Here is a 26,543-nt window from a genome sequence, read left to right on the forward strand (position 1 = left end):
TGGGACATGTGGGAAAGGACAGGTCTTCAGATGACAGGTTTAGGGTCAGCAGAACACAACTCTGAATCAGAAGGTCCTCAGACACTCTTAGTATGATTTCATACTAAATGTTTGCGAACACCTCTTTTGCACTGAACACCTGTTGTCTCAATGTCATGAGGCATCCCTTCTAAAGACAAATTGCTGAGGATGTTGAACTGGAGCCTGCAGCATGCAAGGAGGCTTGCTTGATGTTCTTTTGATTAGAGAACTTTAGAGTCAGGAAAAATTTGCTCTCAAATCTGATAATCACACCTTGTAAAAATATGTGGTTCAACAAGGATTCTTCCAAACAATAATAATAGCCAAGCTGATCTGAACACTTTGCCTCCCTTTCATTCCTTTCACTAAGGAGAGCAGTCTTAAAGCATTGAAGGGCAAGCCTTTTTTCTTGGAGCATAGTTTTGGTGGTGTCTCTGAGCATTGTTAAGGGAGCATGTGGTTGGGCCTTACTCTACAGGCATATAAAGAAATGAATGCCTGACAATGTGATAGCTGTTCTGTCTCTATGGGAACCAGATACTTGAGAAGTAGCTTAGTCACAGTAGCTTAGGCAACTCAATGAGTAGGCCATTCAGTAAGGGGATACAGGATCTGGTTGATATAATGCAAAATTAGGGCATGTTACAGCAATATGTACAAAAAAGTTTGAGAATGTCCCACCTTCCATGTAATCCTAGCTGTGGGAAGCAGGCATGTTGGGCATTATAAGGAAGTGTTTTATAACAAAGGTGATGGGAACAAAAAGGGTGCTAGGTACATGACAGGTCTGGCTAGGGAAGAGAAAAGAAAGAACATATTAGCATGAAAATGAAGTCCATGGGTGTGTTACCATAAATTAAATTGTTGTTAATCATGTCTATCCTAGCTTTTTTGGTTTAATGCATTTTTAAAAGTTGCTTTCAAACTTATCCATGTCCCCCAGTTTTGCTGAAGAAAACAAATCTTGATCTTTTTTCCATTGAATGCCCTTGTAAAATTAGACAATATAATCCTGTTGTTAATATCAAATCATATACCCCAAACTTGTATTCCAAGTAAGTATTGGGCTGATGTCCCAAGCCTGGTTCCTTCTTGTGGGAGGACTCCCCAAGATATCTATAGCCAATGGCATCATTGTTTCAGTACCTTATTTTTATTGTTGTTTAATACCTGTGTCTCATGAATTTGGGCTAGAAATGGTCCTAAAGATATTGAGCCTCACTCCTCATTTTACACAAAAACTTAAACAGGAACACTTGAGATAACATAAAATGTAACATTTTTAACTGTAGGCCCTACTTATTAAGAATTTCCTATGTGCCCAATACTCATTTGATTCACCATTCATGCTCTGAAATTGCTATTACCAAGCCCCTTCTACAGATAAGAAAACTCAAAGGGTTAGAGATTAAATGTCTGACATAAATTAAACACTAATTTTGTTTTAGTGTGATTGAACCTTGACTATCAAAAAAACACAAAACAATCAACAAAACACAACCTTGAATCTGGGACATAGTGGCCAGGGAGTAATATGTTGTACGGTCTTTAAGTTTATGAAGTACCAATGGGAGATCGACCTATCGTGAGATAGAAAGCATCAGAATTGAATTCATATAGATCTAGACTCAAATCCAAGCTTTGACTTTTCAGTTGACCCTGAGTAAATTGTTTATTCACACTGATGTTCAGTTTCTTCATCTATAAAATTGGCGACTTGACTTGCCAAATTGTTTTAAGAATTCAATTGTGTCAAATATATTTTGGGTAAAGCCAGGAGAAGAAAGATCTAAGTTGTATCCTGAACAAAAAGAGCCCAGCACTATGGCTTATTAATAACAATAACCCTATAATGAAAACAGCATGTGTCACTGATTGATCATGTATCCATTCTCTAAACATTTGTTTTATAATGCACCAGACTTTTGGAAGGTTGCTAGTCACCAGTGTGAATTTAAATCAACTAAGCCCTCCCTAGTGAGTGTTGACTAATCATTTAGGACACTGAGTAGAGAAAAAGTTGACAGCAGTTGAGAGAGCCAATTTCATTCGAACACGCCTGTTAACCAATATAGGTTACTGTTCTTACCCTGTTGCAGAGAGAAACACTAAACTCCAACAAAATCTTTTGAGGGATGATCTTCTGGGGTAGCTGGTATAGATACTGAATTCTTGGCATAGCGCCAAAATAGCAGACACACAATGTCCTCCTTGGATTGTAGAGGATCTGGTTACTTAAACAGAATAATCTCTCTTTAGGAAGCTCCGAACCAGAGGCTGGGAAATATTTATTAGCTGACCCTTTACCAAAAAATGAAGGTTTTATGGGCCATATGCCTTCATAACTGCTCACCTTTGCCCTAAGAGTGCAAAACAGCCACAGACAATAGGCAAATGAGTAAATGTATCTGTATTCCTGTAAAAGTTTACTTGTAGTTCCTAAATTTGAGTTTTCATCCATCATGAAGTATTTTTCTTCCATTGGGTTTTAAAAATCAAGCCTAAGGGTCTAGGCCAGGAATTGACAGACTGTATTTCATAGGCTAGATCTGGTTTGTGGCTTGTTTTTGTTGGGCTTTCAAGCTATGAATGTTATTTAAATTTTTAAAGGATTGTGAAAAAGGAGAGGAAGAAGAAAGAGAATATGTGTCAGAGACTTCCTATGAACTGCAAAGCATCATATCTTTGTCTCTCCCTTTAGAGAAAAAACATGCCTGCCTCTACTCTAGATTATGCTCTGAACTTGGTGGTGCTTTATTTTGCTCCTGCCCTTGGGACATCAGGACAGTTCAGTGATACACACTGTGGCCACCTAGATTGTAAACTCAGTGCAGGTATCATGTGTCTGTGTCTGGGTCCCCACTGAAGCACAAGCCAGCACATGAATTTGTTAGGGTAGGTGCAGCAGCTGTAACAAATAGGCCCGATATGTCATGACAATAGAAATTTGTCTCTTCCTTAGTTAGTGGTCTCGAGTGGATCTTCCTGGTTACTTGGTTTAGGTAAGATTTGGTCACACAGATTATGGTTGTGCCATCTCACCATCTAGCTCTTAGGATTCTGTGATCACTGTCATCAGCTTTCTAACCCACAAGAGTGAAAAAGCAGGGGGAGCTAGAACAAAAGGCTACACTAACCAGACTTAGAAGGGGTACACACTTCTGCTTACATGGCCCGGGGCAAAGGAATCTAGGAAAGCAGAAATGGCCCAGCTGTGTGCCAGAGAAAAAGCAGAGAGTGAGTTTGGGTGGACAGGTGGCCAGAGCAACCATGGTTCTCAGTGAAAAACTATTTGATAAATGAGTGAAGCCCAAAACACACTTTCCACCACAGCAGAGCAGTGCCCAAAGGCAGTGTGACAGGTGTGCAGCAGAGTAACGAGTGCTCAGTTCAATCCCAGAGCACACTTTCCTGATTTTGTCACTTTCTTCTTTTCATATCAATGCTGGGTTAAACCGAAATGATGAAATAATTCATGGTTCCAAGCAGAACTTTTAGATACTGTGGAATGACCCAGAATCCAAACTCTCCAAACAAAAAGCTTTTAGTTTTTTGTTTCAAAAAGATAGTGTTTTTGACTGTCAGAGGGCTGTCCAGCTGAAAGATCCTCCTCCATTCATTTCTTTGTCCTTATCTTGATGGTTATTCTCTCCCTTTCACTGCCAGCCCCTTCCTCCTAAGTGGCGGGCCGTGAAATGTGTATTCCTGCTACCTTATTGAATGTGGCCTTATTTTCCTGCAGACCTGTGAAAGGGAACACAGTGAATGAGCACAGACCACAGCTTTCCACACACAACACTGACCTGCCACCACCAGCCTTGGACTTCCCTCATTCTGTGGCCTTAGGATAGCCACCTTCTTTCTCTGAGTCTCACTTGCTCTGTCTTAATCTTCCCATCTACAAAATGAAAGCAATCACAGCACTGCTGGGAGAACAGTGTAAACCAACTAGAAAAATATTTAGAGGCATTCCATCAATAAGAGCTTTTGCTTCCTTGGGGATTCTGAGAGGGGAGTGGACAATCGGAGAGTCAGTATTTTGTTGTTGCAGGTAGCAGAGCGGAAGAGGTGGAAGCAGAAGATAACCATTTAGGGAAACCATAGGCCAAATGGCTGGAGATCGACCTGTAAAATATATCTGGAGGACCAGACCAGCAGAAGATGAGCAGCACATAATTTATTGAAATGGCAATAAAAATACCGTACCTTTGTTGAGCTTGTAGAGTTTACACATCTATCTCACATTTATTATCCAGCTGATTTCTTCTTTTTTTTTCCAGTGGGGAAACTGGGTCTCAGAAAAATTAAATGATCAGCTTCAGAGAACACATCTATTAACTGACAACAGCAGGAACCTAATCTAGTCTTGTGATGGGTCCATTGCCCCCAAAGGAGAACGGCAGGGAGCACTGAGTGCCAAGATTTTGTGCTGTAGGTGTGGGGATGCCACGGACAGTATAAAAACAGCAGAGGGACCTGATGGAATTACACAATTTGGAAGACTAGCCTGATAGCAGAGTAGATCATCACAGTTCTCCTGGTAGGAAATAATAAAGGCCTAAGAAAATGGCTGTAACACGAGGATAGAGGGACATAGGAGAGTGGTTACGGATGAAATCTAGATAGGTCTTTTGATTGGATTAGCTCTTGAGGCTTTCGCAGGCCCTGTGTGGGTCCTTATGTGTCCAGGCCAATTTGGCTGGGTCTGCTCTGGTTTTCTTCTTCTTCCTCCCACTTTGTACCATTTCTTGGCAGTTGTCCTATGTTTGGGATTCACTGGGCTTTCTCCACAATCAAAATTAATCTTTGGAATGGTGAAGTTCTTTTTCTTACTTTCCACGTGGGTATTATTTTCACGATGTTGAAAGGGAGTCTCTTAAGGAGAAAATTAAAGCAGTGGGGTGTCACATATCTAATCAGTAGAAATGACCTGATTAGCCCCACCACAAGTTTGGGTTTGGTTTTGTTTTGTTCTTTTTTAATCATTCAGTCAGTAGTTCAAGCATGGTTTATTTTTCACGTGTATACACTCTCTCATGATAATCCAGATTATTCTTTAATTGGCTTCAGAACTATACCCAGCTCCTAAAACGTGGCATTTTATGCCAGCTGTTTAGTGATAGGAGCTTCTCAAATTGCAAGAAGTTAATATTCCATTTGATGATATTGATGACTTTAGACAGGTGGAAAGAAAACAGTGGAAACTTTGGGTCTCACAGGTTCTATAGACCACTTCCATAACACTTCCAGCGATTTTTTTTTTGAAAGAAATAACATTTTTGCATAATTTTTTTTTCTCCTCTCAGATAAGGAAGTTAATTTTCCTAATCTTCTCTTTAATCCTTCCCTTGTGAGCAGCCAGCATGGGGCCAGGAAAATAGGTCCCTCCTGTACTTAGAGTGCCCATTCCTGTTTTTCAGCTTCTTTTCCCCCAAAACAAAAGATCCTGCATGAGAATTGATTTTAAATGACATCCAGGCCTTGTTTGTGGCTGCAAGCTTAGCATTCTAAATAAGGACTTGTTGAAGGGGTCCCAGACAGGTATTTTTGGGTTCATCTGGCTGGTGCTTCCCAAAGCTGTGTTGTCAACTTGAGCATACTTTACAAGATTTTCCCATTGACCAACAAATCCTCCTAAACCTGTCCACACTGTTATCATCACACCTCACTGGGCCACTACAACGGAGTGATTGCTTGCCAGGGGAGGCTTAGCTGCCCACACAGGATCAGGGCAGATATGGTTTAGGAACCGTATCCTTCGTTCTACAAATTCAAAATCCAAGTACCGTATCCTGAAGAACTAATTGTGCTTTTTGAAATAGTTGAATCACCTTCTAGTATCTCTTTCTAGCCTAAGATTAATTCTTTAAACAGCGTTTTCTTAAATATGATGTATTCTATTTTTGATCCAAAGCAGAATAGCAATTGCTAGGAGTTTGTATAGATTTGATCTCATAGATATAATAAGGCACACATTCAAAAAAGAGAGACACAAAAGACATTTAGCATATATTTAAAATGTGCTTATAAATTGAAAATAGAATAGATAAAAATTTAAAAGTTTTATATATATATATACACGTAAATACACATATATAACATATAACATATATGTGTATTTACATATATATAAAACTTTTAAATATATAACATATATTTGTTATATAAATTTAAATATATAACATATATGTGTATTTACATGTGTATATATATATTTTTTCTTTTTTTTTTTAACTTTCAAAAAATTAAATCCCCAACACCATAGGTACTTTGTAGAACCCAATTACTAATTCAGAATGCTGTGACTATCTAAAATTGGAACAATAAGGGTGCCTGGGTGGCTCGGTTGGTTAAGTGTCAGACTCTTGGTTTCAGCTCGGTTCATGATCTCAGGGTGGTGGGCTTGAAGCTCCATGTGGAGTCAGCTGGAGATTCTCTCCCCTCCTCCTCCCTCACCCACTGCTCCTCCCCCTCCCAATAAATACATAAATAAAATCTTAAAAAAAAAAAAAAATAAGATTGGTGGGGCGCCTGAGTAGCTCTGTTAGTTAAGCAACTGCCTTAGGCTCAGGTCATGATCCTGGAGACCCGGATCGAGTCCCACATTGGGCTCCCTGCTTGACAGGGAGTCTGCTACTCCCAGTGACCTCTCTCCTCTCAAGCTCTCTCTCTGTCTCTCAAATAATAGTTAAAGAGAATCTTTTTTTTTTTTTAAGATTTTATTTATTTATCAGAGAGAGAGAGGGAGAGAGAGCGAGCACAGGCAGACAGAGAGGCAGGCAGAGGCAGAGGGAGAAGCAGGCTCCCTGCCGAGCAAGGAGCCCGATGTGGGACTTGATCCCAGCGGGATCATGACCCGAGCCGAAGGCAGCCGCTTAACCAACTGAGCCACCCAGGCGTCCCTAAAGAGAATCTTTTAAAAATTTTTAAAAATTGGAACAATAACTTGGGTATTAAAATATTTCTTAAAGGTTTCAACTTTAAAGAATTTAAATCAGACAAGCGTCTATTGCCTTTTGTGCTTGCTTGATTTATCTTAGTATTATTTTTTCTGCTTTTCAGTTTAGAAAAATAAGATAGTAAAAGAAAAGGAATAAAAAGGCAAATGCCCCATGGTATGTCAGTAGGAACCAGAGTTACATTTTAAATAGTAACAGTTTTGGGTGCTTGGCTAGCTCAGTCAGTAGGGAATGTGATTCTTGATCTCAGGATCATGAGTTCAAGCCCCACAATGGGTGTAGAGCATACTTAAAAAAAAAAAATTTTTTTTTTAAATAAGAACATTTTTTTTTCTGTTAATGCTGAGCAAAAAAGAAAACTTGCATCCTTATTAATATTTGGCACTATTTTTTATTGTTCTTATAGTAAAACTGAAATGAGATTGTTATTCTTTTTGGACTGTACATGATCTGATGTAATATTTGGCACTTGTGACATTTTTAAGCCAAAACTAAAAATCTAGGGAGACATCTTTTAATACTATTACATAAAAGGAAGATTTTTTATGGTTAGTTGAATAGCTAGTTTAAAGATTTCTAGAGAAAGAAGAAAGTTTTTTTTTATTTTTACACTCAGAGAAACATTCTAGATCCTGTTCTAAAAACCCAAGCAGAGAGAAATAGGTTTTCTTTAAACTATCTGTTTTGAGGCTTGAAGGACCATGGACACTTTGAGACACACAGAGAAGTAGAATTTTTGAGATAGTAAATGAAAATGGGTTAAGAAAATAATTTTAAATCAGGCTCAGTTCTGCCTGTGGGGGATGGGGTTGTGGGGGGTGATTCATGTTTGACATTAAAAATAGATAAAATTGCCATTTGAAGCTAGGGAGTGAGACTTGAGGACGAGTGCATATGACCCTTCAAATATTTTTTGCAGCACTTACTTAAAAGAAAGTTAAGATCAAGTATCATGTACAGAGGCGCCTCGGTGGCTCAGTCAGCTGAGCATCAAAGTCTTGGTTTTGGCTCAGCTCACGATCTCAGGGTTCTGAGATTAAACCCCATATCAGGCTCTGTGCTCAGTAGGGAGACTGCTTAAGATTCTCTCTCCCTCTCCCTCTGCTGCTCCCCCTGTGCACGCACACATGCACTCTCTTTCAAGTAAATCTTAAAAAGAAAAAAAAAAAGAACCAACCAAATATATACAAATAATGGAATTAGCAATGCAGTTGCAACTACAATATTTCTCAACATAAATGGGCAAAAAAAAAAATCTGAGAAGCATGAACTTCCCCCTGGTCACGGGAATAAAGCAAAAGTCATATAAGAAATTACCCACTTCCCCCCACCAGCGGGGACCTAGAGGAATTCACCGTGACGTCCCTATTGGCTAAGGTGCCCTGCTAATACCGTGTGGTCTCCATGCTGGGGCTACCCCAAATTTAAGACTCTGTCAAAAGAATTTGTCATAATAGGAGGCACTTAGTACCTTATCCTTCTGGCAGTAGTTTAGCTGTGGGTAATGATCACTGAAAACATCCATGAAATAATTCAGAAAATTGTACTAGCAAATGGCACTCTTCTCAAGTTGCACACACAAAATTCCCTATGTTACACAGGCTATCGTACCCAAGACACACACCTGATTACCCAGCCTTCTTCTGCCTGAGACACGATTTGTTTCCTGGCCTGACACTAACAAGTTATTCATCAGTCTTCCATAATTTCTTAAGCAAATATATTTATAGTATGTATTTGTATATATAATATATTGTGTATATATATATATATTATATAGTGTATATATATAGTGTGTGCATATATATGTAGAACAAATGTGTATATATAGTATATATTTTTAATTAGTATATATTTGTATATATAGTGGTGCTAGCCACAATTCCTGCTTTCACAGAGCTTATAAATTAATAAAGGGAGCTGCTGGGAGAGAAGGGGTAACTCTTCAACAGTAGTCTTTCCCTGGGGCATGACTGTTCTGAAGGAATGCCACTAGAAATCCACAAAGAATGAAACCACAAGATCTCCAAAGGAATAACAATATTACGAAAGAAACAAGTCTCCTTGTGTTATTCCTGACAGGCATTCTCTTCCAGTAGCAATAATCACTTCACTAGTTAGAAATAGCCAATAATAGGATGTCAGATGATAACACTAGTCTTGTGGATGAGAAAAAAAAAAAAAATCAGGATCCACGGGAGCCGTACAACCAAAACATAAATGCCAGAGGCCCTAAATGAGATGCTTCTAGGGTTACCGCTATTCTTAAATTACACTGGGAATTCTCCTTTGCAGCCGATCAGCATTGCAATGTGATACCATCATTCCTCAGTGCATGAGACGGAGGTCCTGTGGCTTCAATTATAAATGTAGAAGTTCCCCTGGTTTTCTGGAAGTGAACATCCCATGTGATAAAAATTAGGAGAGTTAATACAGGCAAAGCAGTGTCTGACATAGATTCTTGTGTATATTCTAAAGCTCACTTAAGCCTGGGTAAGGATTACCAAGCAAAGCCTTGTGCCTTCTTTTCAATAAACGGTGATAGGCTGAGGAACTCTGCCAGGCTTTTGTAATTTTGACTTTTAAAAAAATTTTTGGCGTTTTATAATATAGCTTGAGTGTGCTGTAAGTTTTCAAATTAAATAGCCATAGTTTCATCACCAAAATGCAACCAGTCTTATCTTGGTGAGTATTTTTTCTATATTTAAAAAAAATTATTATACTGACTTCTAAACATATAGAAAAGGAGATGGGATAGTATAATGAAACTCATTGTAACGTTTCTAAACTAACAATGTCAAATCCTAGTGACTCTTACTGTATCTGCCTCTCACCACATCCCTCCCCTGCCCTGCTCTGTCCTATGATTATTTTTGAAAGCAGATCCCAGATATATTATTTCATTTTTGTATATTTCTAGTATATACTTAAGACTCCATTAAAAGAATTTTTTAGAATAGAAATAGTAGATGGTACCCAGTACTTTAGTTATCTAGCAAATTAATAGTAATTTCTTTGTTATTCAATGAATAATTAACAGGTACATTTCTTTAACTCTAATTCATTTTTATGTTAAGTTGTGATAAAGTACATACCACGTAAACTCTACCTTCTTAGTCACTTTTAAAGCATTTTTTTAAAGATTTACTTATTTATTTTGGAGAGAGACAGAGAGGGAGGGGCAGAGGGAGAAGAAGAGGAAAGAATCTCCAGCAGACTCCCTGTTGAGCCCAGAGCCCAACTCAGGGCTCAGTGTCACAACCCCGAGATCATGACCTGAGCCAAAACCAAGAGTCTGATGCTTAACCGACTGAACCACCCAGGACCCCCTTCATCATTTTTAAAGGTATAGTTCAGTAGTAGTAGATCTATTCACTTTGTTGTACAAGCAGTGTCCATGACTCTTTTCACCTTGCAAAATGGAAAGTCTATACATTAAACACCTCCTCCTACTCTCCTGCCCCTAGCTCCTGGCAACCACCATTCTGCTTTCTGTCTCTATGATTTTAACTATTTTAAATACCTCATACATGTAAAACCATACAGAATTCGTCTTTTTCTGAATGACTTATTTCACTTAGCGTAATGTCTTCAAGGTTCATTCGTGTTGTGTGCAAGTATCAAAATTCCCTTTCTTTTTAAGGCTGAATAAAATATGCTGTTATAGAGATATATCCCATTTTGGTTATCCATCCATCACTGGCACTTCTTGAGTTGCTCGTACATTTTAGCCATTGTGAATAAGGTGTGTATGAGTGTAGAAATAGCTTTTTCCTTTTTTGTATTGTTTTTTTTTTTCACCTGAAACTAATATGTCAACTCTACTTCAATTAAAGGTTTTAAAATGCAAATATCTTTAAGACCCTGCAGTTCTACTCCTGCCCCCAGAAGTAGAATTGCTAGATCACATAATAATTCTATGCCTAATATTTTGAGAAACTACCATACTATTTTACATAGTTGCTGTACCATCTTATGTTCTCACAAACAATGTAAATATATTCCATTTTCTCCATTTTCTCATCAACACTTGTTATTTTCTGTTATTTTTTTCTCTTCCCCCCTGTATTGATAGTAGCCATCCTAGTGAGTGTGAAGTGGTATCTTACTGTGATTTTGATTCATGTTTCCCTAATTATTAGTGATATTGAGCATCTTCTCATTTGCTTATTGGTTATTCATATGTCTTCTTTGAAGAAATACCTGTTGAGGTCTTTTGCCCATTTTTTAAATCAAAATTTTGTTGTTGTTGAGTTGCAGGAGTTCTTTATATATCCTGAATATTAACCTCTTACCAGATACATGAGTTATAAATACTTTCTCCCATCCCATAGGTTGCCTTTTTACTCTGCTAACTGGGTTCTTTCACCCACAGAAGTTTTCAGATATAGTCTCATTTATCTGTTTTTTTTTTTTTTCTGTTATTCCTTCTGCTTTTGGTGTAATATCAAAGAAGTTACTGTCAAACCCAGTGTCATGAAGCTTTTCCTGCAAGAGTATTATACTTTCACTCTTAAATTGAGGTCTTTGGTCCACTTTGAGTTAATTTTTGTATATGGCATAAGGAAATAATCCATCTTTGTTCTTTTTGCATTTGGATATCCCATTTCCCCAGTACCCAGTTTTGTTGAAAAGACTATCATTTTCTCATTGAATGGTCTTGGTACCCCTGGTGAAAATCATTTGACCATAGCATAAGAGTTTATTTCTGGACCCTGTTATATTCCATTGGTCTGTATCTCTTTCTTTATGTCAGTACCACACTGTTTTGATTACTGTGGTCTGTAATAAGTTTTGAAGCCAGAAAGTATGAGACCCAACCTTGTTCTTTTTCAAGATTGTTTTGGCTATTCAGAGTCCCTTGAGACTCCATATGAATTTTATAATGGATTTTTCTATTTTTGCAAAAAAATTCCGTCGAGAATTTGATGGACGTTGAATGAAATCTACAAACCACTTCGAGTACTTTTAACATCTTTATATTAGGTCTTCCCATTGAATGTCTTTCCACTTATTTGTGCCTTCTTTGATTTCAGCAACATTTTGGTAGTTTTTAGTGTACAAGCCTTTTGCCTACTTGGTTATGTTTATTTCTAAGTTTTATTCCTTCAGTGCTATTGTAAATTGAATTATTTTCTTAATTTCTTTTCTGGATTGTACATTGTTAGTATATAGAAGTATATAGAAATGAAACAGATTTTTGTGTATGTGTGTGGAATCTTTAGAGTTTTCTACATATAAGATTGTGTCCTTTGTAAACAGATAATTTTACTTCTTCCTTTCCCATTGGAATGGTTTTTCTTTATTTTTCTTTTACCTAACTGCATTGGCTAGGATTTCCAGTATTCCATGAAGCAGAAGTGCAAAAGTGGGGCATTCTTATCTTTTTCTTGATCATAGAGGAAAATCATTCAGGCTTTCACCATTGACTATGCTGTTAACTGTAGACTTTCATATATGGTCTTTACTGTACCGAGATGGTTTTCTTCTGTCTTCTCTTACTAGTTTGTAAAGTCTTTTCTCCAGTGGTTTTATAATTTGTAACAATTTACTATATGTCTCTCAAGTGTCTTTTAATCTATGGAGTCTCACTCAATCTTTTTTTTCTTTTTTTCCCCTTATCTTGTGCATTTTTGTTGAAGTAACCAGACCTTGGTCCTGTATACTTCCTGGGAGTCTAGATTTTATTTATTACATCCCCATTGTGTCCCTTTGTCACATATTTCTTGTCCCCTGTACTTCTTACAAATATAGAAGCTAGATCCTTTTATTTATTTATTTATTTATTTATTTTGCGGGGGGTAGGAAGGTGAAGACTTCATAGAAGGGTATATCTTTCTAGTAAGAGGTGTATAATGTCTGGTTGCTGTCATTTTTAAAACTTCAGCATTCTGGTTAGACAGTCAGTCCCCTTTAGCAATCCATTATAGGATGTTCTTACTTATCCTGTATATCCTTTCTTCTTGGCTCAAAGATAGGTGATAAGGAAGGAAGAAACTCAAGAGTTTTGGGGGTGGGGGTTAAAATATAAGTTCATTAATTCAGCTAGTAAATGCAGATCCACTGTCAGAAACAAAATGATTAACAGTTCTTGTTGCAAATACCTAGATTTTAACTATTTTTGGTGAGGCCAAGTTTGGAGATGAATCTAAACCACTTACTTAATTTTGAGATTTTCTCAAATATCTCTTCTTGAATAGCTCTCCAGTATTACTGAAGATGCTTGATTAAATCTTCCTAGTCACTTCTAGTGAACGGAGAGATAATCTCAGTGGCTCATGTTGAGTAATCTGGCCGGTGCCACATTTCTTTATTATCTCTTCAGTAGCATGGTGAATTTTAGTTTATCAAACATAGTTTCAAGCCAGTGAAAGAACGTGATTAATCTGTAGATGGGCTTGACCTTTGGCAGCTAATTTTAAAGATAAATCCTATTGTCCTGCAGAAGGCTTGAGTTTAGCCTTAGGTGTTTTCTCTGCAGGTGGTTTCCTTGCTAATTGTAGTGTAAGAATAATATTTAACAGAGGTTTATGTATAATGTGTATACAATGTTATCTTGACTTGGAAGTAATTAACTATTTACATTAGGGAAAGAATGCCCACATCTTTTCTTTTCCCAGTAGTCAGTCATATGATTGATTCAATCAGAGTTACTATTTGTGGAAGAACTGATATTAGAAGACCTTACTTTTCTTTCTTACTATGGTAGCTAATAATGATATGTCGTGTTGATATTCTTAAAGTGCTTCCACAATTTATCCTTTGACCCTACCACAAGCAAAAACTCTCTAAGATATTATGGTATTCCTGAAATGCTGGAGTACAGCAGCATTTTGTGAGCACTGAACATTGTCAGGGACTATATATACATTGAAGGTACTAAATTTGTAACACACCTCAGTAATTACGGATTATTGCCATACATCACCATAGCCACTTGGTTTTTTTAAACTTGGGCAGGGTCAAGATTTTGCCAAGACATGTTCTCCCAAGTCATTCACTAACTGGCTGTAAACGATGGATTTGGACTATGCTTACCTGCCTATTCACAAAGTCTGACCTTTTAATGATTAATGGCATAGGCTAAGAGGTATTTGTGACTAACTCAGGATCACACTGCTTGGCTGAAAGCTACATGTGTTGTTTTTGTTTTTGTTTTTTTTTTTAAAGAACACCTGTAATTTTCAACTTAATTGGTGTGGTGCCTTGACCCTATCTGAATGACACTACTTCCTACTCAACTTCTCAATCTTCAGTATATGAAACATATTGCTGGTTTCCTAGGGTTGGGTCATCTCTTCTAGTGGTAAGAACCAGCTTTGTACCAAACAGCTTGGTTGCTATTTTTGTGAGAATAAAATGCAGACACTCCTGGGAATTAAAACACTGGGTGTTAAAAGTTTAGCTTCTATGCAAATCAGCTTCACTGAGTACTATGCTCTTAAAAACATGGTCATCTTAAAAATATTGGCATGGGGAATTTATGGTTACCCTTATCATTAAATAGCCTGAACTTTACATCCAATTTGATTTAGAATGTTAATGATCTTTTTGTAGTGGAATGTGGAGTCCCATGTCTGGATTGACCTACAGCTATTGGTATAGTAGTGATAAGAATGGTAGAAATAACACCACCACTACCAGGAATAGTAACACCGACAGCAGCTTCCTGCTTGCCAGGCACTATGTTCAGAATTTTAAATTACCAAATTTAACCTTTAACACACACCGGTTTTATTCCCATTTTATTGAGGAAGGACCTAAGGCTCAGAGGTGAAGTAACAGACCTTGACCACCACACAGCTAGTCAATGACAAAGTTCAGAATCCCAGTCTAAACTCTCTGACTGCAAAGCTTGTGGTATGACCATTATGAGACTGTGCATTTCTGATGCTCTTCTGCACTTTCGTGCAAGAGTTTTTTGCCCACAGGTTATGAACACAATTATTTTTAGAAGAAACTCCTGTAATTTCTGTGTCATGTCATCAAAGAGTTGCCCTGAGAATGCCTTGTGTTAGACCTAATTAGTATTAGACCTCGTTCAGTCAGGAGATGAGCTGGGTGACTACATCGTAAGTACTGTGGACAAGGCAATTTCAATACCAGCCATCCTAAGAGAACTCCTTGACTGACACGTAGAAGCAAATGGAACAGCCTTGCAGGAGCAACAGTGTCTTCATCTGGTTGAATCTCAGTAACATCAAATTTCTAAATTGCAAAGATTGCATATTTAATGGCCCTGATAATTTATCAAATGCCATAGCTCATCTTTGAAAACAGGGTGACAAGAGGCCATATCACAGTCTTCTGAAATCCCAATACCCACGTGTATTTACAGACATTCTTTTCCTTTATTCAAAACAGATCATAGATTTTCAACATGTGAATTCAAGACTAACAGACACAAATCTCTCTAGAGGCTGAATTTAATGGCATTTCAGCCTTTCTGCGTACTAATTTTGCCTAGAATTTCTTTTTTTCCCTTTCAAGCATTTTCATGAGATGAACATCTAGTATAACTCACAGTGATCAAGCTGAAAAAAAAAAAAATCAAGAAACAGAAAAAAATGACAATGGACCAGGGATGCTGCTGGTGATTTTAGCTTAGGATGACAACAACTTGAGTTTCTGTGGGCGTTCTGTGTCCCAGAAACAGGAGAAAAAGATCTTGAGGCAGTGAGATAATTAAAGATCACTTGATAAAGGATGAAGGCAAAACAGTCGTTTTAGGCCTGGGTCCGTCCTCAGCAGATTTCACTGTTATTTAATTTTTCAGCTAAATGCTGCTTTCTGTTCAGTAGACATAATCATCTTTGACTTAACATGCAATAGCCAGGGGTAACCTCACATTGCAACAAGTTCCTTCACTTTATTTTCATGACTTTAAGCAGACATTTGCAATTTAATATCCTATCAAAATAATTTAGGAGCAGAGTTAAATTTCAGTTCTCTGTGTGTATATGGGATGTTGGATGCTGTTTGTTTTGCTTTGGTAAGAACAGCTTGAGAAGAAGGTCTCCGCTCATAGGATGTCCTGGGCATAAGAGCTATAGTAAATTGACACTATTTCTGGTAAACTAGGAAAAAAGATAAAGTATCTCACTGTATTTTCTCTTTTTGAGCCTCTTCACTGTATTACTCAATTTTTACTAGGGAACTGAATTGCAGAGCATGTAAGAATATATTTTGTAGAATGTTGTGATGCATACCAATACTGAATTTAAAAAATAAATAATTGCCTGCTGATCTTATGCTAATCTTATCTACCACATGAAGCAGATAAGTTATAAGCAGCTGTTCTAAGAATGGGCTGCACTTTCATCAGGTACTACAAATTAATCAGGCATTCCTAATATGTTTAATACTGTATTATTTAGATAGAATCATTTTAGGACTCAGATGTCTGGGTTTTTGTTTTTCTTTTCCTAAGCTAGGTATCTAGGAATTTTCTTTACCAATATTGAATGCTAACAATTAACTAAAGAACAAATTTAATTTTTGCCATTGTAATTATTTGAAATACTCTATATATTGCTTTTCATTCATTTATTATTCCCCCAAACTTTGGGAAATCTCTGTGCCAGGCATATTGTGCTAGATCCCAAAGATATAGAGAATGTAAGGATATGGCCCTGCCCTCCTTAGACAAGAGCACATGCAGCTATGGTACCCAGTACAGCCAGGCTGAGAAAAGTCAGGGATGAGACTCTTAACTGATGAAGGGGAGATGACCTCATCATACTAATGTGGGTGAACAATGGAAACTGATTTTTTGCCCTAATTTTTTAAGGGCTTTGGTAGGAATGTCTATCAGAGCTCCTTCTCTTTTTTTGTTTTTAAATTTTAATTCAATTTAATTAACATATAATATATTAATACTTTTAAGGATAGAATTTAGTGATTCATCAGTTGCAAATAATAGCCAGTGCTCATTACTTCAAGTGCCCTATATAAATGCCCATCACCCAGTTACCTGGTCCCCCACCACCTTCCCCTCCAACAACCCTCAGTTTGTTCCTATAGTTAAGAGTCTCTTAGGTTACCTCCTTCTCTGTTTTGCTCTTATTTTATTTTCCCTTCCCTTCCCCTATGATCATATGTTTTGTTTCTTAAACTCCACATATGAATGAAATCATATGACATTTGTCTTTCTCTGACTGACTTATTTCAATTAGCATAATGCCTTTTAGTTCCATCCATGTCATTGCAAATGGTAAGATTTCATTCTTTTTGATGACTGAGTAATATTCAACTGTGTGTGTGTGTGTGTATGTACACCACATTTTCTTTATCCATTCATTTGTCAATGGACATCTGAAAGACCCTCCTCTTTCATATAAGGCCTCTGCTTAGTCAACTTTTGAAGAAAATATTTCAAGATAAATAGTTTGAAAAACTATAAATTGGTCACATGTTAGGGAGATGAGTAAGAGTCTGACATTTATGGGCCTTTAGTACTTATTGAAGTGTTTGGATGTTTTCTAAAATTGATGGGAGAGTGACATTGTTAGAGCCTGGGCATAGAGCCCAGGAAAAGAGACTATTGCAGATATCCACAGAGGAGGCACCAGGCTGGGATGTGGGGAGGGGGAGTGTTGGAGAGTAGGGAGTACAAGAAAGGCACAAATTCTGGATCCAAATGGCAAGATGTCATGATTGATTTGATGTGGGGTAAAGAGAGGCTCTTTAAAAGCATGCCAAGGTTTGGGGCTGGTAGGTTGCCATTCTCCTAACGAAGGAAAACAGTAGGTTTCCAGAGAAACTATGATGAATCCAACGTGCAGCACACTGAGTTGCAGATGCTATATGGGACATCCAGCTAGAAATGACCCACAGGTAACTGATTTGAGTTGAGATCAAAGATTTAGTAGAAGGGAGCAGGGTGATTGTTGAAGCCATGAGTGTGTTGGGGTCTGTAAGGCAGACCCCAACAGTGAGGAATGGATAAAACAGTCCCAGGGGCCCATATCATTTAAGGGATTGATGATGAGTACTCAGATTCTAGAAAGATAACTTCAAAAAATAGTAATGATGTTATAGGCACCAGGAAGGAGAAATGTCAAGAAAATATTGAACAACAGTGACGAGAGCCCCGGAGGGTCGAGTTCTGGAGAAAAAAAAAAAGGAAACATTTGGCCCCAGGGTTTACTTAAATGACATGTTTCTTTGAAGCAGAGGCAAAGTTCTAAATAATTTTTCAAAAGTGATATAACAAAAAAAATGGTTTTATAAAAGCATCCATTTTATAACTGCTGCTCTGGAATTTGTTATTGCAAAGCACAAGAAAAGTAAGATTAAGCCAAAGACGTGGTGATTTTAATGTCTCCGTTTTGGTCTAAAAAATGTGGGTTTTTTCTTCCTTTAAATATGCCAAAATAAGCCATCAAGCTATGACTAATTTATTAACTGTTCACTGTTGGCTTTTGTCACATTTGACTTGTATCAGATATAGTCGAAAAATCTGAAGGTATTAAAAGATTTTTATAAAATAAATTTCACCTCAATATGAGCACTCCAGTGTAAGCAAACCTGTGAACACGGTTATCTGTTTGTTCTTCTGCTAGTTTCCTCTTAGGTAAACGACTGTGGGCGAGGCGCCCCGTGCACTCTGCCAGCCAGTCAGCCCTGTACCAGGAGCAGATCAGAGCACTGCTACAACTCCAGCTCCCCGTCTCTAAAATCACAAGGGGGTATACTCCAGAGCTCCTCTTTTCAAACTGTGGGTCCTGATACATTAGGGGGCCACGAAATGGAAAATTGTCAGAGTACACTCCGCAAAGTGGGTAAAGTCTTATTTTGACAGATCTTCATTTCGGCTCTTTTTGTGGGAGAGACAGAGGGAGAGGAAGAAAGAAGGAGAGAGAGAATACTAGACCATCATGGAAAATGTATTTTTGACCATGGATTGTGGTTTTTAAAATGTTTGAGAAACTGTATTCTCAACTAGAACCCCTTCCTATTCTAAAAATCTCTAGTTCCAGTTCACTGTCAAACTGTTTTTTTTGGTGTAGTAAATGGTTCATAACAATACAGAGGAGCGCCAGGTATAAAACATGTGAAGGAAGGACAGCTCATAACAAAGGAGAAAAACATGAAAAGGTAAATAAGGCTAACATCTGTGTTGTATTTGACCACAAGTCTGAACAAGCCTTTAAAATTTATTAGTATTCCAACTAGCAAGTCATTACTATAATTTATGAAGTAAAGTTAAAGTATGCTATATATTAACAAACAATGGAGTAATTCTTTTGATGGTGGTATAAGTAAGCAACCTTACCACGGAGAAATCATACTTTTTCAAAAGTAACAATACCATGGCACATAAATTCCAGAATTGGCAATTAAATAAATGTGGTGAGTCTCTTCCACCTGGCCACATAAAAAGATTCATTGACATGGTTATGAGACAAGTCAGTGTATTTTTATTGGCCTGAGCTAGAGGGAGTAAACACCTTAGTCAGGTGTTTTGTTTTAGAAACAGCTGTTTGAACTTCTGCTGGTTAGTTCTGCTCTAGGGTGTATTTGAGCAATTGCTTTTTCCAAGCACACTTTACTGATTTGGAATCTGAGTGAGTGAGCAATTTCCTATAAAACTGAGATTCAGTGAAAGTTTTTCTTTACTTGTGAACTATTTTTAATTCTTCTGCAACCTACAAAATTGCATGGATTTTAAGGTGATATTAAACAGGGATAATTTATTTTTTTAAGATTTTATTTATTTATTTGAGGGCGAGAGAGAGAGATCACAAGTAGGCAGAGAGGCAGGCAGAGAGAGAGAAGGGAAAACAGGCTCCCTGCTGAGCACAGAGCCCGATGAGGGGCTCCATCCCAGGACCCCGAGATCATGACCTGAGCGGAAGGCCGAGGCTTAACTCACTGAGCCACCCAGGAGCCCCAAACAGCAATAATTTAAACTCATCAAACAGGAAATCTGAGGACAATGTTATTTGTCTTCCCTACCCAGCTCTTGAACACTGTTTGTCTTTCTTCCCTCTCTGCCCTGTTATAAACCCTGGGGTGTTTTTCTTCGCCCCTTTGCCATCATCTAACCCCTGACTTTTGGCAACACTGCGTTCCCTGTCTCTTCCTCACTGTCAGTCAGTGGGAAGAGAAGGCCTAGACAAGACAGGAATTGAGACTAGCAATGTCATCCTGCTCTACTTCCCCAAACGCTCAGCTGTCCCTCCTTTGGGACTCCTGAAAGATAGACCATTGACTTGCTGGCAGGGTGTGAGCCCTGCTGGCAAAGCAGGCGGTGCAGGGGCCGTGTTGACTCCTCCTCCCTGGCCAGCTGATTGGCTCTGATAGCCAGTGAGTCTCCGCCCCCATCCCTCCATCCCAGGCCCCTGCACTCTTGAAGGTGTAGGAGCAGGTATGGTTGCGCCCAATTAAGAGATGAGAAATTTTGTTTTAATTGCACATGAGAACAAAGTGCTTGTCAGTTAGCTATCTGACTTATTAGATGAGCAAACTAAGGATGAAGGAAGTAAGAACACCAAAGTGAGAGAGGAAAGGTCAAGCCTGGAGCCTGGGTCCAGGGCTCTTCTTCTAGCACGTCCTGCTCTTTCCCAAAGTCCATGAGGAGATAGTACTTTAGATCAATACTCAAGGGCTTGATAGATTATAAATACGTGGGGAGTAGGGGGCAGGACACAGACCAGTCTTGAGTTTTGGAATGAAGACAGCGTGCTCAGAAGACAATACACAAAGCATACAAAGTTTATGTAGGACAGTGTAGATACACAAGACAGTACACCAACAAGTAGGTGACATGTGAAGGCATAATTTATCCAGTTACAACTTCCCTAGTTTGACGATGATACAGGTGGATTCTATACTTATTCCAAAGGTCTGCTGAAATAATAAGATTCAGAAATCATTGTTTGGAAATATTTAAAATGTCATACTTGTAAAAGCCAATATTATTGTTAGGATGCTGGTCAAACCTTCAGAAACTCACATTACATCTTTGTGTACTTTACGGACATTTTTTCCTTCCTCACTAATTATGCAGGGTCTGCACCAAGAACCATGTTGTTTCCTGGATTTGATATATTACCAATACAGTAACACATAAAAACTGCAAATATTTCCATAGCCCCTGAGTTTATCTCAGTGCCAGTAAATGTCATCAGGATATGGGGTAGATGAGACAGACTTCTCATCACTAGTGTCCAAGGCTTGAAGTTTTGGATGGAAGCCATTTCAGAATGCTGGTATTCCCCTTTGTGTATGGTACTGACTGTTTGATAATGGGATAGTGTCACATGAATGTCAGGATCAGCTCCCCAGGCTGGGCATGGTGCCAGGTGGTCAGAAGTGGCCATCACTTCCTTTGAGTGTACTCGAAATTGGCAGGTGGTCTGAATAAATAAGAAATAATGATAATTAGCATCTGAAATAGAAATAGTATTTATTACCCCTCTGAAATTAATCTATATTGTATCTGTTTTCTGGTATTTGTGGCAATGCTTTTAGATACTCTTAATGGATTGTGGCATAACATAAACAATGTCTTCTCTAGTCACTGAATTTCTTGCTCCTGAAACAGGCGCATGAAACTAAATTTCCTCTACTTTGTATGTCTACATAACTCTAGGTGTTATATCTTTGTAATAGTTTAAGCAGCAGATTATTTCTTCATTATGCAAAGTATCAACAACATTTGGGTCACTTGTTAAATAAGTCACTGAAGTTTGCATACTGAAGTTTGGATCACATAGACCAAGAGCAGCTGGAGCTCCAATCTCCTGATGACTCTCTTTCTCTCAGCCCTTCTTGGCACTGATTCCCTCTTACTGTGACAGTGTAGTCCATGAACCTGAAGGATATACTTGACCTGAAAAATTCTTCTTTTAGGATCCACCTACATCAGTTTCCCTTGGACTGCGAATGGAAGAAATGATTTTCAACTTGGCAGACACACATCTGTTTTTCAATGACTTAGAAGTAAGTTCTGATTATTTTATATTCACACTTCATGGTGCATGTCTGAAAATTGATAAGTGGTCTTGCAATATCAATGAGATACTGTTTTATGAATCTATAACTAGAATAATGAGATTAATTATTGATTATATGGTAATATGTTTGCCTTCTTTATTTTGACTGTTGCCTTTCAAGGTTAGATTCCTCATGACCCTTGGTAAGGATTCAAATTTGATGTCAAGAATTTTAAATATTAAACCATGTTGATATCAGAAGCTACCGATTCCTCAGCTTCATAATTACTGTTGAGATGGGTTCCCTTCCGAATCCTTTAAAGCTGTGATGGTGGCATCCGCTGTCCGAATCAGACTTTCATCCTATTGGGTCAGCTGCTTGTCTTTCTGGCTGGCCCAGTTGTATGTCGTTTCAGCCAGGTTTCTGCTCTTGGACTTGCTGGGATTTCTTAGGTCAAACTGCTGATGATTTTATTTGCCCGTTACAGTTTTGGGGGGGAAACTTTTGTAAGATGGTTAATTAATTGTGTCATGGGCACCATCAAATATGATGATCTCAATTAGCAGCATTCTTAAGAATAACGAATATCGTTTCTTCTATCTCCATTATCACTATGCTTCACTCTCTTCTTAATAGAGACAGTTGTTTATTTAAATCCTGCTGTTAAGTAAGTTTGTGGTAGCCTGCCAACAGGCATTAATCATCAAGTTGTTGTTTGAGTAGATTTTATATATGTATGTTATTTCAGACAGGAGAAGAATCTGAAAGATTCAAATAGAACTTTTACTGATCAAAGTTAATTGGCGGCAATTGGCCTTTAAATATTTCCTGATGTTTCCCTTTTCAAAATCAAGCAAAACACACCTTATTTAATAGATGAGCCAAAATCATTTGAAAAATGCCAGTGTGTGACAGAACTTAAATGCGGTTTGTTCAACATCTGTCCTGTATTTTGATTTCTTTTCATCTGCAATGAAACTACTCATAGACGAATTGGCAACTTCCAGTGCAATAAAATTATTTAAATGTGCTTCATTTTTTCCCCATTCCTTATTCCTTAGTGAAATATTTCTTTTTACACTTAGGGTAAAATACAAATTTTTTTTTTTTTTTTTTTGCATTTTAAAGTGTTTGCTTTTTTTTTTTTTTTTCCCATTTTAAAGTGTTTGCTTTTCTTAAGGAAATTACATGTAAGGCATTACTGTTTTTTAAGGTAGAAATATCCCAAGTGAGTGACAAGTTCAGAGTTGCCTGTAGGAGAGCTTAATAATCATTCTTATTTTCAAAAGCTGTTTCTGATTTGTGGCTGTGATTCGCTTCATAACAACACACAAAAAAATTCCATATTTTACTAGTATGTTAAAATTCCTTCCCCAAGTTTCCATTTGTTTCTAATGATTCAGACCAAGCTGATATTTTGTATTGGGTATAACCTTGTTACTCTTATTGATGTTAATAGGTGTTAATAGCACCCATCAAGAAGAAATTAGCAGTAATTTGCTATTGCTTTTAAATTCTACCTTCTTAAAAATATCAAAGCTCCATCCATGCAGTGCCAAAACTATGTGGTGAAAAGTGAGAAGTTGGGCAAAGTAAGAATTCGGTATAATATAGACCGAAAAACTTCCAAACTTGGTTTTGATACAATATATTTGGATTTTTATTTATTTAAGGACATTATTCACAGTGAACTATATACGGAGAGTGTCTGGAAATAGTGCTCAAATACATGAAAAATACATATTGAAAGTTCTAGCTTAGGGATGTAGGGGATATAGTTTTTCCATAAAACAAAAAGTAAAGGATGAAGTCTGGAGTTCTATGAAGTCATTAAAATATCTGATTCTGTTCTTGGTATAAGGACTCTTCTTTATGTAAAATAGAGAAGGGAATAAACCAAATACAAAAATCAATGGTAGAAGCATTATTTAGGCTTACAAACTTACAAAAGTTGATTTTAAGTTACTTTACTCAAGAATAATATAAAGGTATCAGCAAAATGAAATATCCATTTAGCCTTTGCCTTTGAAAATTCTTTACTTGCTCTAGGGTTGCACTATATTTTAAAAATAAATTGGTTCTTATGCTTCTTTCAGTCTTTCATTTTATATTTTTCTGATTCAACAAACCTGGGACTGGTCATTGCAAATATTAGTTTCTTTCAAAATAAAAAGCAAAATTATTTCCTGGGAAAAATAAATGTATTGGCATTAGATTCCCAAGAAAACCAAAATTATCTCATCAGGCAGAAATGGTGTGGTAATGCTTGATTTCACACTCTAATAAGCAATGTGCTGCGGTGGGGGGCATGGATATTTTAATATATTTAAATTACATGTTTTTAGCTTTCTAAGATCTCATACAAGTAATTTCAAGGAGATTAATGATCTATTGGTTAGCTTAAAGTGTGATTTCTGAACTCCAATTGTTGACATTTGGCCTCATTTTCTTTTAAAATGTTAACTTTTTGCCAGCAACCCCTCTGTATAATTTGGTTAATTCACAGTTCTGGCTTGTAAGAGAGTCTGAATAATGAAGCATACTACGTGAGAGGCTTTCCGGAACAGCTCTTGTATTGTCTTGTATTATATGTTTAAAATTGTTATTAGGATATTATTTAAGAAATTTAGGATATCTTTTTAAAATAATTTAGAAACACTGTAATTTTTTTTAACAAAGTTAATTATTTTTGGTTCTAAAAGTTTTATCACCTATCGTTTAGTAATATTTTTTAATAAAAGCAATCACGATTTAAATTAGTTGTGCTGACTCTTGGAGGGTAATATAAAGGAGAAATTTGGGGGTTTTTTGTATCATTAAAAATATTTGACATGTTCAGGAACAGGAGTGACAGGGAGACATAATTATCAAAGGAAATAATATCTTCCCCCACCAGAGAAGGGTTTAAACTTCAGTCCCATAGTGTACTTCTGCCTTTCCTATTTCTAAGTCTGACTAACGTCCTGTGTATCATTTTACCAAAAGGTCTCCTCGTGCAGTACGGTGATGCTTATATGGAACTTATTTTTTATGAATGACAGTATGGAACTAGAGGTGGTTTTTCTCCCCCTCAGCTTCTTTAGTAAAGTATGACTCTTTCCGAGTGAATGGAGAAAGGATTCTTTTTGTTGGATTTTTAACTGAAAGGCAACTTGCAGAGTGAGGAAAGGCCTTTCGTGTATGATAATGTTTCAGTTTAACTTGCCGTTGGTCAGTTCTCCTGCTAGATTTGTCCGCAGCTAAGGCAAAAATTATATCAAGATAGAAAGAAGTAAGTAAAAATAAGGTGCAAGCTTATGTGGAATTTTCTCTGTGTGGTGTCAGGTAGTATTTTTCTCTGGCATGAGGGTTGCCATGCTAACTGGTGGTGTTGGCGTGGTGGGCCTCAAGAGGCTCTGGTCTCAGTCCACACTCCCCAGCTGCAAGGATCATTGGAAAGTGGCACGAATGCTCCCCACCCTTCCGTCTTCCTGTGCAGGAGTTGGACACATCACATTCACCTGGTTAAGTGTGAAGCTACGTTGCAGCATTCTCCTTTTCCTCGTGTGTTGTGGGGACGGTGGGGACAGACCAGAGGATTTCTTCGTGTTAGGATTTACATAAATATTTCAGTCCTTTCTTCGGTCTTCAATGTATAGATTCCTGTCCCAGACCTGATTTTTAAGCACCTGCTGTTGGTAGCACCTTGTTTTCACCTTTTCCACTAAGAAAAAGCTTGGGATAGAAGGTTCTGGTGTCGGTAGAGGCTAGCCTGCTTTTGGTGAGTCAGAGGGAGTTGGATAGTTCTCTAAACGTTGCCGTGGTTTAAAGGAAGGGAGTTGTAATGGTTTTTCGTTTTTCTTTCTTCCTTTTTTCCCCCAAAGATTTTATTTTTTATTTATTTAAGATTTTTTTATCTTAAAATTTTATTTTAAGATTTTATTTTAAGATTTATTTAAGATTTTATTTAATTTACAATCTATTATAATTTATAATTTATTAATTTATTTATTTAAGATTTTATTTTTTTAATTTATTTATTAGAAAGAGAGAGAGAGAGAGCAAGAGTAGGGGCAGAGGGAGAGGGAGAAGCAGACTCCCCCACTGAGCAGGGAGCCTCACATGGGGCTCAAACCCAAGACCTTGAGATCATGACTCAAACCAAAAGCAGGTGCTTAGATGCCCCTGTTATGAATTTCTTTATGAAGCAAGTTTACCTCTTGGTTTAATTCAGCCTTTAAAATTCTAGTAGTATTTTGTTACTCCAAACATTGGGTTATCATCTGTTAATTATTTTAATATATGTTGTTTGTAATTTTATTTTTAGCTAGGAAAGAAAAATCTATCTTCAAATTATCAGCCTTGCCAATGCTCAGTAGCTTCAATTTCAAGCGACGCATTCTGTAGTAATCTAATGCTCACGTTTCCAAAAATGTAAAGATTTAAGCTAATTCAGAAGTTGATTTGAGTTGATAAAATAAGGCACCTAGAAAGTGCCTTATACTCTATACATAGGAAGAAACTCAGTCCCAGAGTCCAGCTTTTCTGGTGGAGGCTGAAAACTCTGGTTGTCTGCTGCCACAGAAAGGGTTTCGTGATTGCTAGCAGAAGAGGACATTTCACGAAGGGCTTGAGCTGTTT

At 37.4% G+C, this 26,543-nt stretch overlaps 1 protein-coding gene across 11 annotated transcripts in view; it reads left to right on the forward strand.

Annotated features, from left to right (window-relative positions):
• The window catches only part of EYA1 (EYA transcriptional coactivator and phosphatase 1), a 360,075-nt gene that overhangs the window by 283,731 nt on the left and 49,801 nt on the right, over positions 1-26,543 (forward strand). For all 11 annotated transcript variants that reach the window (XM_045063205.1, XM_045063203.1, XM_045063204.1 and 8 more), the window contains one exon: positions 21,840-21,929. In XM_045063205.1, the coding sequence (XP_044919140.1) occupies positions 21,840-21,929 (90 nt within the window). The remainder of the gene's footprint in view (positions 1-21,839; positions 21,930-26,543) is intronic.

Source organism: Mustela putorius, unplaced genomic scaffold, assembly GCF_011764305.1.
Source record: "Mustela putorius furo isolate JIRA1106 unplaced genomic scaffold, ASM1176430v1.1 tig00003846_pilon_pilon_pilon, whole genome shotgun sequence".
Lineage (NCBI taxonomy): Eukaryota > Metazoa > Chordata > Mammalia > Carnivora > Mustelidae > Mustela > Mustela putorius.